Source organism: Melospiza melodia, chromosome 3 (genome assembly GCF_035770615.1).
Source record: "Melospiza melodia melodia isolate bMelMel2 chromosome 3, bMelMel2.pri, whole genome shotgun sequence".
In the NCBI taxonomy this organism is placed as follows: domain Eukaryota; kingdom Metazoa; phylum Chordata; class Aves; order Passeriformes; family Passerellidae; genus Melospiza; species Melospiza melodia.
In genome coordinates this window covers 60,476,220-60,491,473 of record NC_086196.1, presented here as the reverse complement: position 1 = coordinate 60,491,473, position 15,254 = coordinate 60,476,220, and the positions used below count along the sequence as shown (strand labels likewise).

General features: G+C 41.7%; 1 protein-coding gene across 1 annotated transcript; it reads right to left on the bottom strand.

Annotated features, from left to right (window-relative positions):
• Positions 1 to 2,400: 2,400 nt before the first annotated feature.
• RNF8 (ring finger protein 8) lies at positions 2,401 to 15,183 on the bottom strand. The gene is made up of 8 exons (XM_063151997.1): positions 15,068 to 15,183; positions 12,661 to 12,789; positions 10,379 to 11,116; positions 9,228 to 9,290; positions 8,769 to 8,858; positions 7,490 to 7,597; positions 6,213 to 6,417; positions 2,401 to 4,390 (listed from the first exon to the last, which is right to left on the bottom strand). Exons 1-8 carry the CDS (start codon positions 15,155 to 15,157, stop codon positions 4,245 to 4,247), a joined length of 1,569 nt encoding a protein of 522 aa, XP_063008067.1. The 5' UTR covers positions 15,158 to 15,183; the 3' UTR covers positions 2,401 to 4,244.
• Between the last annotated feature and the right edge of the window lie 71 nt (positions 15,184 to 15,254).

Sequence of the window (15,254 nt, the reverse complement as noted above, 5' to 3'; positions counted from 1 at the left end):
CAGTGACGCACCGCCCCAAGGGCCGCGACCGCGGCGGGCCCGGGCAGCCCCGGTCCGCGCTGGAACCCCGGGATTCCGTGGAACACGCGGCAGAGACTTAATAATTTGTGACTGTATGGATATAAAAATGTTTATCGATCGTGTCGCGTAGCGGAAGGTGGGAGTGTTTTCGGCTGGAGCAGAGAAGGCTTAGGGAGGACTTCATCACTCTACAGCTCCCAGAAGGTCACAGCCAAGTGCGGATCGGCCTCTTCCCCCCGGCCACCAGTGCCAGGACAAGAGGACACAACCTCAGGCTGCCCAGGGGAGGTTCAGGTTGGACAGCTGGAGGAATTCCTCTACAGAAAGGGTGATTCGACATTGGAATGCGCTACTCAGGGAGGTGGTGGAGTCACCATCCCTGGAGGTGCTCAAGGAAAGACTGGATGTGGCACTCAGTGCCATTGTCTAGTTCCCATGGTGGCGTTAAGTCATGGGTTGGACTCGATGACCTCAGGTCTTTTCCAACCTGATCCTGGGAGCCGTCTTGTAGTTTGCATTAAGCTCGAACCCTGAGGACACAGAGCTCAGCACACAAGCTGGAATGCTTAGTCTCACAAAACCAAAGCAAACACAGTAGTATCAAGAGACAGGAGGATCCTACTTGGGAAGTGTGGCTCATGGTTATGTAGTTGCTGTAAACTGTGTGTCTAAATAGGTTGAGTTATGGCAGGATGGGATGATGAAGAGGAGAAAGTAAAACATTGACTAGTCAGAGCCTTTGTTAAAGAAAACCTGCACTTCACTTGGGGGAAGGGGGGCACAGCTGGATTATTGAATTACCTGTTACATGTTCTGCAGTTAAATTTGACAGTTGTTGCTAAGGCTCTGTAGCAGGATGCTTGCCTGGAATGGGAAAAACAACTCAAAAAATGACTATGGGAAAAGTTGTTCATGGTAAATGAAGATGGGGTCATCATGATGCTTTTGATGCTCAGTAATGCTGAAACCAGTCTGACTCATCAGTCCCGAAATTAAACATCCTGATAGTGAGCTGAAGATGTGGTAGACCTGCTAAAATACCCAGAACCAGTAAGTGACACTACAGATAAATTATCCAAAGCTGCTGAGATGACACTGCTAGCCTGGAGACCTGATTGACAGTCAATAACTTCATACTATAAAAGCCCAGTCCCACATTTTAAGGGCAGGGTCTTCTAATATACCCTTTCTCAAAGTGTATGTGTGCATTTCTCAAAGTGTATGTGTGAATTTCCCAGTGTGGACTGGGGATGCTGTTCAAGGCTATTCCTCATGACTGAGAAAAATAAATTAGTCCACAGTCATGGGTGAACCTTATCTCTACTGAATTGTGTCTTTTTCTTAGCTTTAATACAATTGCTTTAAAACAATTACTTCAATATTGCATCATAATGCACTGTAAGAGCTGTTCTACCTCCTATATTATTCAGTAAATTATTCTGATTAAGAACTTTTTGCCCAATCATTATTATAATAAATCATACATATTTATATATCTGGTTTGCCATCCTTAAATCCTCCAGGACCAAGTTGTATAAAGGTTCATTTACACCTATAAAATCCTTAGACGTGAACCACTGACAGTCTGGGGCTAAGATTGGATCCAGCCATATCTATGCTCCTCTCTGAGAAGGATTTTGGAAAGCAAGGGGGCCCTGTCTGCACCTCGTGACTCAATGGGAGGGCTTCTTTAATAATTAAACTTTGTCTGAAGTTCCCACTCTGCCTGTGGCAGGCTCACCACACACGTGGTATATTTTTCTTGCACAAGATTGTCAGATTGGTCTTGGACTCCACAGATCTGTACGAGGCAAACATCCCTCTGTAGTGATCCCCTTTTACTGGCACCCCTTCCCAACTCTTCCACTGATGCTGACAATGTATTGCTCTGTAAGTGTCTGATTATCACACTACCTAACAGCTGTCTTCCAAGGGAAACAGCAAGTCGTGAACCTGCCCTGCATCATCTGTGACCAGCTCAGTTATAACCTGACAGCTGGAAGCACTTGATGCCATCCCAAGACAGGTAACAGTTCAGGGCATAATATCTCCAAGGGCACAGCCAAGTAGAAACAAGTAGACAACCAAGGAGAAGAAAGGATCCAGACCTTAGAGCAAAGGAGCGCACACTGCAGATACACAGGTCTGCTTTTGTCAGTGAAAAGCTTTTGTACGTGGACATTACTAATACTTAACCTCTCTCTGTGCACATTTACACACTGTGCACCTACCAGTAAGAGTGAAAATAATTTGGAATACACCGCTTACATTCTTTATGTTCTAGTGAAAAGAGGACACAATCAGCAACCAAACCAAAGATTACGACTCTGTTACCAGGGGAAGTATTATCCTTCTCTGCAATATGCATAAACACCAACATAATAAAATAAATATGTATTTTGCAAAATGAAATGAGAAAAAAAGCACAGCAGTATGGAAGAGATACAGAGTCAAAGAATTCACAGTCCTACATAACCAGATTTCCTTCTACTCCTCTTCATTGGAAATGCCTGTTCCACATCAGCCTGTTTCATGAGCATATTGAGGAATGCTCTTCTCTTGCTCATTCTAGAAAGCATCTATTCACAAAAGAAACTCTCAAGAGCACATACAGAAAATGAACATTAAAAGAGAAAGAAGAATACAGAAGATGTAATGTCTCCTTCACAAAAGAAACCTTACAGTAAAGTTTTAAGCAAGCTGCCTGGCCCACAGATCGGGCCTCCCCTGTTTGAATCCTACTGACCAAATTTGTCAGCACTACTCCCTTAGGACATCATTCATGCACCTTTTAAATGGGATCTTTCTTGGGGGAAGCAGGTAAGAGGCATGATTGTAGCTATTAAATTAGCATTAGGGTAGTCACAGGATTGCGCTGTCTTTGATCAGTTCCTGAATACAAATGTCTTTCAATTAACTTTACAATAGTCACACTGCATACAGCAATCAAAACATGAAGCAAAGTATTTAAATTACATAGTCTGTTTTCTAAAAAAAGCCTAAGACAACTAGAAGACATCTCAGTGGCTGCACCAAATAAGACTAATGCAGAAATGGATTTATATTTTTGTTCTTAAACAAAATAAACATAGAACCAAAAAGGTATATACAAAGAGCCAAAGAAATATTACAGATGAGAAGGGCTTCCCCATCCTGTTCTCACAGTGTAAGAGTCCTTTCCATGTAACAGCTAAGTCAAAAGCATAAGTCACTAGAAAATGGAATTCAATAGACAAATACATGATAGGATGAGGCAAGACTTGATCAATCTCTTATGAATGAGTGATTTGGTATGAGAGTAGTACAACCCACTACTCAACAGTTATGTCTTGTAAACAATAAAAAGAAGTGCTTCATTCTGTATCTTATGGTTGTCTATGGATGCTGCTTTCCTACCCTGCCAACAGGACATTTCATTAATTTGGAGAACAGCACACCTGAAGATACAGAGGTTCCTCTCTTGCTGCTGATTATATGTTTATAAAGTCATTACTAAAAATTTCTGGATGTGCTGCTTCCCAGTTCTAAAATCCTTTATGCAAAAGCCTGAAGAGGGAACAAACCAAAGACACTAAATGAAAAGAACACTAGCTAAAGACTTCTGGAAGATTTAATCTCCTCTATCCCTATCTAATGGAGAATGGGCTACATAAACAGAACAAGCTGATGGCCAGCAGCTAGCTTACAATGCACTTGCAGCCAACAGTGTCTGCATCCCACCCTTTATCACCTTCAACACCAAAGGCCTGGGATGACTCTAGTTGCCATATGAAATTCAAGAGGAAAACCCACATTGGCACTATCTCCTGCCTGCTGGTGGGGATGGCCAAGTTCTCAAAAGGCTTGGGACATTCCCTCTGCTGCCTGAAATAAGGAATGCTGATGTAAACATGTAATTCATTAAGGAAAGGGCAATGATTCAATACAAACTCTTTCATTACACTGAGCAGGTCACAAGCTAAAGTGGAAGTTTAGGGTTTGTAATTCAATTAGACAGCATAATGGCAGTCTGTTCTCTCACAAACCCAATTTTGTTTTAGAGATCAAGCTTCTGTGCATTCATTTGGAAAACAAGATCCTTCTTCCAAATGCTGCTAGTTTACAGCTCCAGCCTCTTCACAGGTCCTTCCAGGTGCCTAGTCCACTCCTCCAGCAGCAGTCAACCAAACACCATTAGGCTGGTTCGAGGCAGCACAGGGGCAATGAGTCTGCAGTAACGATGTTCAGATAACATAGTAGCTTTCACTATAGGAAAAATCCTCCTCAGAGTCCTCGCTGTCACAACTGTTCATTGACGAGATGGAGTAGGTGGTAGAAGGGACACCGTTGTCACTGTCTGTGGCTGGCTTCACCATCACATTCTGTTTCTCTGCATTCAAAACACACAGAAAAAAAAGTTAGCTGTGACCACTGTACCCACAAGTGCTAAATTACTACTTCTCTTAGAAACTATGTTTTAGCTTCTCACAGTCTTTCAAGCTGCAGGATATAGGCCTTTTTCATTTCAGTTTTCAGCAAAAAAAACCAAATGAATGGGAGTTATTTATTTGCTTGTTTTCTTAAGTGCTCAAAAGTGTTCTCTATGTCTTTTCCTATTAAGGTAATACAGGTGAGGAGGAGACATTCTCCACCCCTTCACAGGGACACAACAGGCAATGGAAGTGGCTAACTATTTCAGTGTCTTGCCAGGTAAGAAAATGAAAGAAAAAGCATGGTAAGGGGCTCTCAAACAGGTACTGATTGTTCAGGACATTTATAGCCTCATCAAAAGCTTCATCTATTTAAGACTGCAAGCTGTCCTTCTAGTGCTGGGGCTACTAAGACTCCTAGAAAGTTTTCTTGGAATGCCTTGACAGCTTCTCAAGTGCGACTTCCAATATCATTCTTCTTTTAATAGGTATTTCTTAGGAATTAATTTTAAATAGACAAATGGTTATCTTCATTTCAATCAAAATGTTTCCATCACGGCACAAAAAGAGGCACAGAAACCTTTCACCTTCCAGCTGAAGTGTGTCACAGTAAATGTAAATTATTTCCTACTGGTAGCTATTTCTGAAGGTAGGCTAAGAACTCATTTGCTTTTTGTTTGATCAAGGATGAAGACCATTGGTGTAGCACACAATGGGCTGCACTGAAGGCACCACTTCAGCCAGTGCCCATCAGCCACCTGAGCAGACACCTAGGAGCACTGTGGCACTCTGCAGATGCATGCATTGCACAGGGGCTGCCTCAGTTCCACAGAGGTAAAAGCAATCCTTGTAGCTGAGCCGGGCAGCCTCTCAGCAGTGCAGCCCTTCCTGAGGGAATCAGACTGAAAGGCTTACATAGGTTATCATTTCAGGCTTGAACGAGCACTGCTTAGTCATGTCATTCTGTCACCATGGCACATCTATCAAAAGCACCTTTCTTTTGGTAAAAATACAATTTGATACACTGCAAAATTAAGGATCATGCACTCATCTCTATGAAGGGAAAACAAAACAATTACTTAAGAGAACACAGCAACAGAAATTTAAGGGGTAGCAGGAACAGACATCTACATTTCAGCACCTAGATACCAATGTCAAGTGCTCTACAAAGAAATTTAGAAGGAAGCAAACTAGAAATAACCCATACTGGGGTTATTAATAAAACAACCACCATGATGCACAGTATTTTAGCAACAACTAGGCAAGATGTTATGCCTGTAAGCCACAGTGGCTTTAATTCCACAAAAATAAACATGTCAGAGCAACTGTCAGTTCAGTCATACTTACATGATATACCAGTGTCTCTTTCAGAGATTTCCTACATAAATCTAGCACATAGAAAAGAATTCAGAGCTTCTTGTCAGGTCTGCTGAGTTTCTGTAATTATGCACTCTGCAGTTTAATCAAAAGTGCCTGGTACATTTTTCAAGGATCATTCTATGTATTTTTGCTTTTATTAAGTGATGTCTTTGAAAGAGCATGGTTAAACTAAGTTTTCCTGCCAGACCATGAAATTCATACTGAAGTCATTTTCCAAACTTTGTACTTATTTTATTTTACTATGCAGTAAAGCTCGTTAGTAGACAGACCTCATTATTATTTTTTTAGTGTATCTGCAGTATTCCCTGAGCATCTTCTTGGTATATAGGTGCCAAAGAAAGTTGTGCAAAACAGATGGAATAAGAGATTGTACTCATCATGCCACAGCCACCCACCTCTCACCTTTCCGCTCTCTGATAAGGCTCAGGCGATGCTCTTTCATTTCCACATCCAGTTTTTCTACCATCCTGTTAATGCAGTTGTCCAGCACCAGAGAGCGTGTCTGTGATTTGATCTCCTGCCTGCAGATAGGGCACTCCACTTTACGTTTTGTCCACTCATTGATGCAGTAGGAGCAGAAGCTGTGTGCACAGTTCAGAGTCACTGCCTATGGAATTCAGCAGAAGGACACTGGTCACTGCAAGCTCATACAGGCACTGCCAAGCAAAAATGTACTGAATACAGGGAACTATTAGATGGATATTTTGTAAAGAGAAAGGGACTGGAGAGCCCAAAGCCTTTAGGGCCTTCACAGGAGTCCGACACAAACTCCCCCAGACCAGTGTTACAAGTCAGTTAATGGAGTCACTCTAAGTCACAGCAAGTCAGAAACAGGGAAAAGTAATTAATTTTTACAAGTTACCCCAATTTGAAAAGCATAACTTATGGGAAAAACTCAAGATACTGCAAAATAGCATCTTAATGTACTGAGAAACCAGAAATTAAAATTTCAGCTAGCTCTTAAGCCATTAAAACAAGGCTAATACAACAGGTTTCCCATAGTAAAACAATAATGTCATGAAACTGACCTTACAGCAAAACATAAACAAAAATAATAGTCTACAGGACAAGCATAGCCTATTACTTGTAGAATCAGTAATAGCCTATTACTTGTAGAATCAGTTATATTGTTCAGATAGCCTATTACATAGCCTATTACTTGTAGAATCAGTTATATTGTTCAGATAATCTTTTTCTTTGAGAAATTGGCCTGTTTTCATTAAAACAGGCCAATTTCTCAAAGAAAAAAATTATCTGAACAATATAAACATACCAAGACTTGATTGAATACTATACCTCCCTTCCTTTACTAACCTCTCCATATAGCTAAACCTCAGACAGTCCAACTCTAGTCAGCCCCAGGCAGCTGTCAGCAGCAACTCAGGGCACCAGTTCAAAAATCTACACAAGTGCTCCAAACTTATGTGCATTTTAGGATTAAGCACTCTTGTCTATGCAGATAGAGACATTAAAGCTGAACTTGCAGTCGAGCAAAGAATAGTCAGGGCAGACAGAATAGATCTCTGGATCAACTCTTTCCCATAAGAACTCACTGTGGGTCTCTTGGGACTGTTAAACAAGGTAAGCAAGGAAAAGGGCTTAAATACTGTGTTACTAGAGCTATGGAAAGCTTCTGAAGTCTCTTTTTTACTGGCAAACCCATACAGGTTTAAACATACCTCGATAAAGTGCTCAGAACAGATTGTGCACTGCAACTCATTCTCCAACACATCATTCATCTGATTCAACACCTCTTCTTTTTGGGCTCTCACCTTTTCCTTCTCCTCCTGGTGGAAAAGTACATGTTGTTGTGTATCAACAAAGAACAAGGTTTTTCTCAACTGGCATGAGTGTGGGCAGGGGAAGAAAATCATACTGCAGATCTCCACATGTCAAGTGGAGTGGATATCTATCACATACCCAGATCTGTAATCTCTTTCCTCTTTGTAGTCTCAGCAGTATTGGGAATATTCCCACCCACTACAGAGAACTTGGAAGAGAGAACAGCTATTACCCAAAATTCCCTTCAGCCTAAAGGAACTACCAGCAGATCAATCTTTTCAGAATCTTTTTCAACCTGTTCCTAGCAAGAGTTTGGCTTAAATCAGTTTTTTTTTGGTGTCTGATATAAAAAGCAGAACACTCAACAGACTAAACACCTCAAAAACAAAAAAAAAGAAGGAATAAAGTTTAAAACATCTACTTGCATTTAACAACCTAATAATCTTTTTGTTTGTTTGTTAAGAGTTAAATTAGGCTGATTAGGCTAAGTGCTTGCTGTATTTTCTAAAAATAACAGGAAAATTCTACTAACTGAAGCTATAGTTGAAACAGCAACAAATTTCCAAAGATGACATTAAAAAAACAAAGCAAACTGCCAGTGGTGGACAATGTGATAACTTCCAAAAGTAAGACACAGGAAAGGATCTCCTTAATTATTTTCTACTCATCACTTTGTGTCAAGGGCAGGAAGAACTGTGGTTTATCTCATTCATTATTCAAATTCCACATTAGTTCTGTCCTTCAATCCCTTCTGGAACTGCTGTCACAATGCACTTTTACTTGAATACACTTTAACTGAAAATGAAGCACCTCACTTTTCAAACACTTTTGGTTTGTCAGTGGATTTTTTTTCCTGTTATTTCTGGCTTGATTTTTTGTTTGTTTGTTTTTCAAAGAAAGGGTGCAATGGGACCATTTCTCTTCCAAAATGCACTGTTCAGCTGCTATGGGCTTTCTTTATGATTGAGAAAGATCTAGTAACAACTGTTTGACACCAATTTATGAAAAGGGCAAGGTGCCTCCTTCCAGTGTCAGCTGCCATCTCAAAACACAGAAATTTTGCACTATAGGAGGCCAGGCAGAGCCAAGACAAATGTTAAATAAACCATTTCCTCTGCTCATGCAGCATATCATGTTTCACTTATGAATAAAACTAAGAATGCAGTTATTCCTTACCTTGGTTTCTTCCAGTTCTTTATTCTTGGCTCGAATTATCTCCTCAAAATCTTTTTTATTACGATTCAGTTCTTCCATCAAAGCACGATGCTGTAACAACACCATTCCAGAAGTTATAAGGGTACCATTCTAAGCTATCCTATTAAAGATATGTGGCCATAGTTATAAGGTTCAGCACACTCATTTCTCCTATTCTCCTAGAAGAGCAACACATGCAAGTTGAGGTGTTAAGGCAGTTTATCCTTAACTTAAAATTGGAATGCACTGCCAGTTATTTATGACCTTCCCAGTGCCATCACACTTTGCATTCCCTCTTCCAGGTTACTCTTTCACTTCAGTTAGGTTTCTTCAGTCACCTAAGGCGCAGTCCTTGTCTTCTACCAAGAGGCCACAACATTTGGAAAGATTTAAATATCCGAGCTACACAGTTAGACCAAACCTAGACTGATAATCACTTGCCTCTTGCAGGATCTGGGCCAGCTGCTCCTTCAGATTCTCTTCGCCTTGTTGACATCTTTCTCCCTGGGTGGGGTAAGAAGCGGGGGGAAAAAAAAAAGACTTGAAGAACATAAGAGAGAAAATTACTACTCTGCACACTCTCTTTAGAGGATATGCTTAAGGAAACAACACTGATTTCAATAAACAGTGATATGTTCCACTCTTGGGTTACATATGTACAACAGAAATTAGAGCTACCATTTACTGTGATGAGTTAAAATGGATATATCATTTACAGTTCCATATTTGGAATATCTCCACATTATTCTAGCTCAAAAAGCACCAGCATATTCATAGAAGCAAAGAGATCAGCAACAGCCTAAAAGATGCAACTCTGTCTTTGAGTACATTCAAATACTTCAGAGATACTTAAAGCTCCAGGTAAATGTCCCATTGTTTCTAAGGACACAACTCCAAACTTTCTGTACTTCTCATACTGCTATCTTGTCTTTAGCAATGGACTTTAAGGAAGTAACTAATAAATTATTAGACTCACTCCAAGATGAATCCTCACTTTCTTTAAACCTGATTTTGAGTGGTCTCAAGTTCAAACAGATTTTGGTCTGTTACCAAAAAAGCAACTTATCACATATACTTACTGCTTAAAGGTACTTACAGATTGCAAGAAAGGGTTTTTTGAAAGTAGGAAAATAATCTCCTTCCCCCCAGGGATTAAGGCATGCAGTATTTCATTGACTGTAAAAACAGTGCACTTGCCATGCAATCTGGGCTTTACTTCAGCCGTATACTGAGAGATATTCACACTTAAAGTAATTACTTTTCAACTTGTCCTCTCTATAAGCAACAGAGATCAGGCAATGACTTTCGTTTTCTTATTTAAAAACATGCTTCTTTCCAACTGAAATGCTTTATTTTGCACCTTTTTCTGAATTCCCCATGCAGCCAAATCTCTTTTGTCTCTGCACTTTCTTTTGGTATATGCACTGTGATACGTGCTCAGTTAAATACTTCCACGAAAACTTTAGTAGGGGTAAATCACACAAGCACTATTTTTGTTACTGTACAGTTCAAGAGCTATTTTGGATCAATGCCTTACATGAGGCATTCCATCAAAGTGAAGACACAGGTCAAAATTATTGCCACCACTATACCTCTAGCTTCTGCTGCTCTTTACAGAATGTCCTCTCCAGCTCTTCCACCTGCTGCTGCTGATGCTCTTGCTCCATGCAGAGTTGGTTCTGCAACTCCTGCAGCTCCTGTTCCATTACTAGGATCTCCTTCTGATCACATTTCCTGCGCTTCTGCTTGACATTTAGAACTGCAGTCTGCTTCTCCTGCACTTTAACCTTTAATTTCATTGTATCTTCTAGAGATTTCCTCAGCTTTTTCAAGCCAGTCCATGACTCTACAAGACCGGAGCCTTTCTGGTCCTGCTGGGGGACAGTCACAGCTTTGGAGTGCACAGGGCTACCATGCACTGGAGCACCGTCCCCCTCACTGGGCCCGGGAGAAGGCAGCTTGACATCCATCTTCTCTGTTAGCCGTTTGGCCTCTTCTGCCTGTCCCCATGATTTATCTAAAGGTTCATTGCCACAGGACATTCTGTCTCTTTTGCATCTGGAGTTTGAAGGGCCTTCTGATTCACATGTCTCCAATTCCTCCAAACTAAATTTACGTTTAGGTCTTGAACTCTTAGCTTTCCCCAGGTCACTTCTCTGGGCTAAAAAGGGTCTAATTTTCTCCCATTCATCTTTAATCACTTCATACTCATATTCAGCAGTCTCTCTGTTTTCCAAAGGCACTCCCAACTCGATACGGTCTCCTTCAGCAATAGGATAGACTTTTGATGGATCCAGGCGCTGTTTATTAAGCCAAACTCCATTTAGACTCTGCCAATAAACACAGAACCACCAAAATTTAATATGTAGTTACAGCATCCTCTGAAAGTTATTTCTGGCAACTGTAAGTAAACACAGCCAACCTCTTCAGTGCTTCAATCAGAACAAGCCACCTCTTCAAATAAACCTTGTAATATCCAGTTTACAGGCGCAGTGTTGCATTTATTACAGTTACTGCACTGTATTATTTACTGCACATTATTCTTGCATTACAGATTTTGTGTACAAGCACCAAGAACAACATTCTGACATATGTGCTTGTGCAGAAGGGAAACAATGAATGCTGAGGGGAAAACCTGCACAAAAGCTTCAGAAATAAGAACTAAATAATAAAAAGACTCCACAATAGATCATTGTCAGTAACATAGAATACTACCGTAATTTTTCCTGACAATTAATGTTACCTGAAATTCCAGAAAAAAATTGGAAATAGAAAGAAGCATTGGCTATACTCCTTGCAGAAAACAAAGTTTTTCATAAATACAAGGAGACTGTAAAGAAGGAAAATGTTCTTCTAGAGATAATGTTCAAAGCACAAAAATGGTTTCAAAATTAGCTCAAGAAATAATTTTCAAAACCAGCAAAACTGGTCTATGCTCTGGATGAACTGCAGAAACACTAGGAACTGACATGTCTCAATTAGATTCAATGAAACAAGCTGACCAACTGGTCAACAGTGAAAACAGACAGGAAGTGTTAATAGTTAATCTATGGTAGATGTTTCCTATCATGCACTAGCATTAGGTTTTCAAGTTTATACATGTACTACAAGAGGGTTTTGTTTAAGAGCAGTGTAATTTTAATAGTAGCCACTCCATTCCTTTCTGACTAATCTGCTGTCAACCCAAACATCCTTCAAATCTGCCTGATGTGTTGAACGTTTTTGTTCTACCAGTGCTGTTTTAAAGCAAATTATTCATTTTACTGTTTTCAGACCAAATGAGAAAGTAGAGAGATCATGATATAAAAACAGATTACTGAAGTCAAAGTGAGACCCAGTTGAGAACTCTTGACATCAACATTTTATCCTAATCAGCTGAGAAGAACTTTCAGGAGAAACTCAGTTGAACACAACATGAAGCATGGCTTTTCTAACACTAGATTCTTGTTGACGTTGATTACAATTAAAGCAATTGTGTCACTACAATAAGGAGTTGCACTTTATCTTTTCATCAGCACTACAAGAGTGTTTTCCTTTTGAAAGGATAAAATCCTATGTCAAAATTCATGTAGGATATTTTTTTAAGAAAGTGACACCAAACAAGTTCACAGACTGCAAGGTGCCCTTGGCCAGGCCACACTGGTCTGAAAAATGCTAAACCAAGAGGTGGATCTACATACAGAAAGTAATCCAGTCTGCATCCCTACTGCAGCAGACTGAAGTTTCCTGCTGGAAGTGCACAACAGGTAAAACATGTTCCCATGGACCTTCTATCACACTTATGCAATACCATAGCCTATTCACTGCTAGATCCAAAACAATGGATTCTATTCAATGAATCTCAGAGTACAAGGTCTTCAATTGGTCTCTGTACCTTGTTATCCTTGACAGTCCACTGCCCTTCTGCATTCTGCTGGAAGACACAGTGCTTACGAGAGATCATCAGGGGACAGGTTTTTGACACCAGCTGGTACGTGATATCTAATCCTCGGCCAATAGTCACCTAAAAATAAAGTAGTGTAGTTATTGCAATCAGTAATGACATGGTCATTTCAGGTTATGGCACTTCAATTTAAGTACAGCAAAACTCTAGATCAACATCTTATGGTTATTCCAAAAAGTTTGGCGTAATATGATTCTTTTTCATTTAAATTTAAGAGTATATAGAAAATGGAAGCTTACAAAGTATTATCTTTCTCTCCCACTGAGGAAATTTGGATTTCTCTGAGGCACATTACAACCTTGGTTTTATGGAAATCTTCCTCAGCACCAAAGCTGCTCAAAGCCACTCACAAAACATCTATGTCCCACCTCACTCATTATCTAACCATTTCTTCAAACTAGCACTATTGTGTGTGGGTCTCAAGATTACTTCTTAACCTCTTCTTTTGCTAGTTACATCTGTTCAACCATTTGTGAACAGGAAATATACAGGAAAAAAAATTGTCCAGAAAGCTGCCATCAAAAAAAGTGCACACTCAACATTGCCCTAAATACACAGTACTTGTATAAATCACATTATCAATCTCATGGCTCAGAATCTAAGCTACAGATGCAGCTCATAACCAGTAGTAAAAGTGATCTAAGTAACTGGATTAGACTCTTAATAGTATCTTCTGGAAGAAAGGACATAATTTAATTGTACTATTGTACAGTATCTTATTAAATCTCATCTAATTTCAGATTGCCATTTAAAGCACATCCCTGCTCTCCCTCTCTCTGCTGCCTCCTCTGCACACTTCTCTTAATTCATGTGTGCATTGCATTACCTGAGCAGTTCTCACTTGAGTTTAGAGCAAGAACTCAGACCCCCATGTCATAACCAAAGGCAAGGAAGCAAATTAAGATGACAAAAGCAAACTTAACCATGTTAGTGCCCACCTCTTACATGTTTCATATATGTTTTTGTTAGCATGGCTTGCATATGTAAGAGGTACAGATACTCAAATGGATAAAGACTCCCTTCTTCATGAGGATTCAAACATAAAACCAGCTTTGCCTTTGTCCCTGCAGTGGCATCCTCAGGGCCCAGTCACACACATCTGCAGGACCTCACATACCAATATGAGTGACAGCAAGCAGGGCCAGTCACAAAACTCCCCCTTGATCAAGTTCATTTAGCAAACAGGGGCCCAAGATGTTACCCCTCACCTGCTGGAGTTCAGTGCTGCTCACAGCAGTACTGGCAAATCACATCCCATCCCCACACATCAGCACTGTCCTTTGGCACCAAAGTGGTCACAGCACCAAGCCTGACAGGGTTCAAGAAGTGTTTGGACAACACCCTCAGGCATGTGGTGTGATTCTTAGGGCTGTCCTGGGCAGAGTCAGGAGCTGGACTCTATGATCCTTGTGAGTCCCTACCAACTCAGGATATTCTATGACTATAATTAAAATCTCCAGCAAAAGCAGTGTGTGCTCTGTGGCCTGGCACACCTACAGCACCAGAATGCCATCAGCCTCCTGGCTGTGAATGACAACCACTGTGCAGACAATCAGAGCAGTAATATCCCAAACTGGATTCCCTGCACATTTACCAGTGCCCTGGCTGTAAGTTGTTACCTCCAGTCCTTCACTGAGGAGATCTGCACATCTCAGGGCTTCGAATCCATGATGGGAGAGTAACAAAAGCACACATTTGGATGGGACCCTTTTGCAGTGTGTGAGCACAAGGCCTTGACCACAGCATCAGCCACACCACCTGATTTTGACCACCAGAACAGCAATCCTTTTACGCTGCCCCAACGTGATCACATATCTTTGCCTGCTGGGTTTTAGGGAAGGGTACCAGGGCCCATTTTTCAACTAAAATCCACGATCGCTGAGAAAATGGCTATTCCTGTACCGCACCAAAACATAACCAATACAATTTAAACGCGACCTCGTTTACACCTGAATACCTAATGTCTTAGGACTGTTAACCTCGCCAAAAGCATCGCTTTGCTAATTACGCTACGGATTCCCTTCGTCCTCACTTACGTTACCGTCACGCGAACAACTCTATCTAAATACGACAGAAGAATTCAGAGATATAAACAAGCGAAGGCTTGGCCAAGGCGACCCCAGCGCCGGGTCCGCCCTCCCCGCCCGCGGGCGTTACCGGGGTTGAACGGCGCTCGCCCGCTCGGGCGGCCCGGCCGGGCGGCCGCTCCCAACGGCCCCGAACGGAGGCTGCTCCTTAAGCGGGAAGCGCTGTAAGAAACCAGGAGACCGCACCAAACTGCGCCCCGAGAGCCGTGCCCACCCGCCCGCTCCGAGGGCCGGAGCCCGGCGCGGCTCACCTGCGTGCCGGCCTCCAGCAGGAGCCAGTCGCCGCTGGCCCCGACTCGGCGGAGGCACCAGGCCAGGCACGGCACCCCGTGCACCGCCATGGCGCCCGCCCGCCGCGACCGGCGGCAGCGATCGCTGCGGCGGCGGCGGGGACGGCGCTCGCCGGGGACGGGAGGGGCGGAGCGGGATGTGGGATGG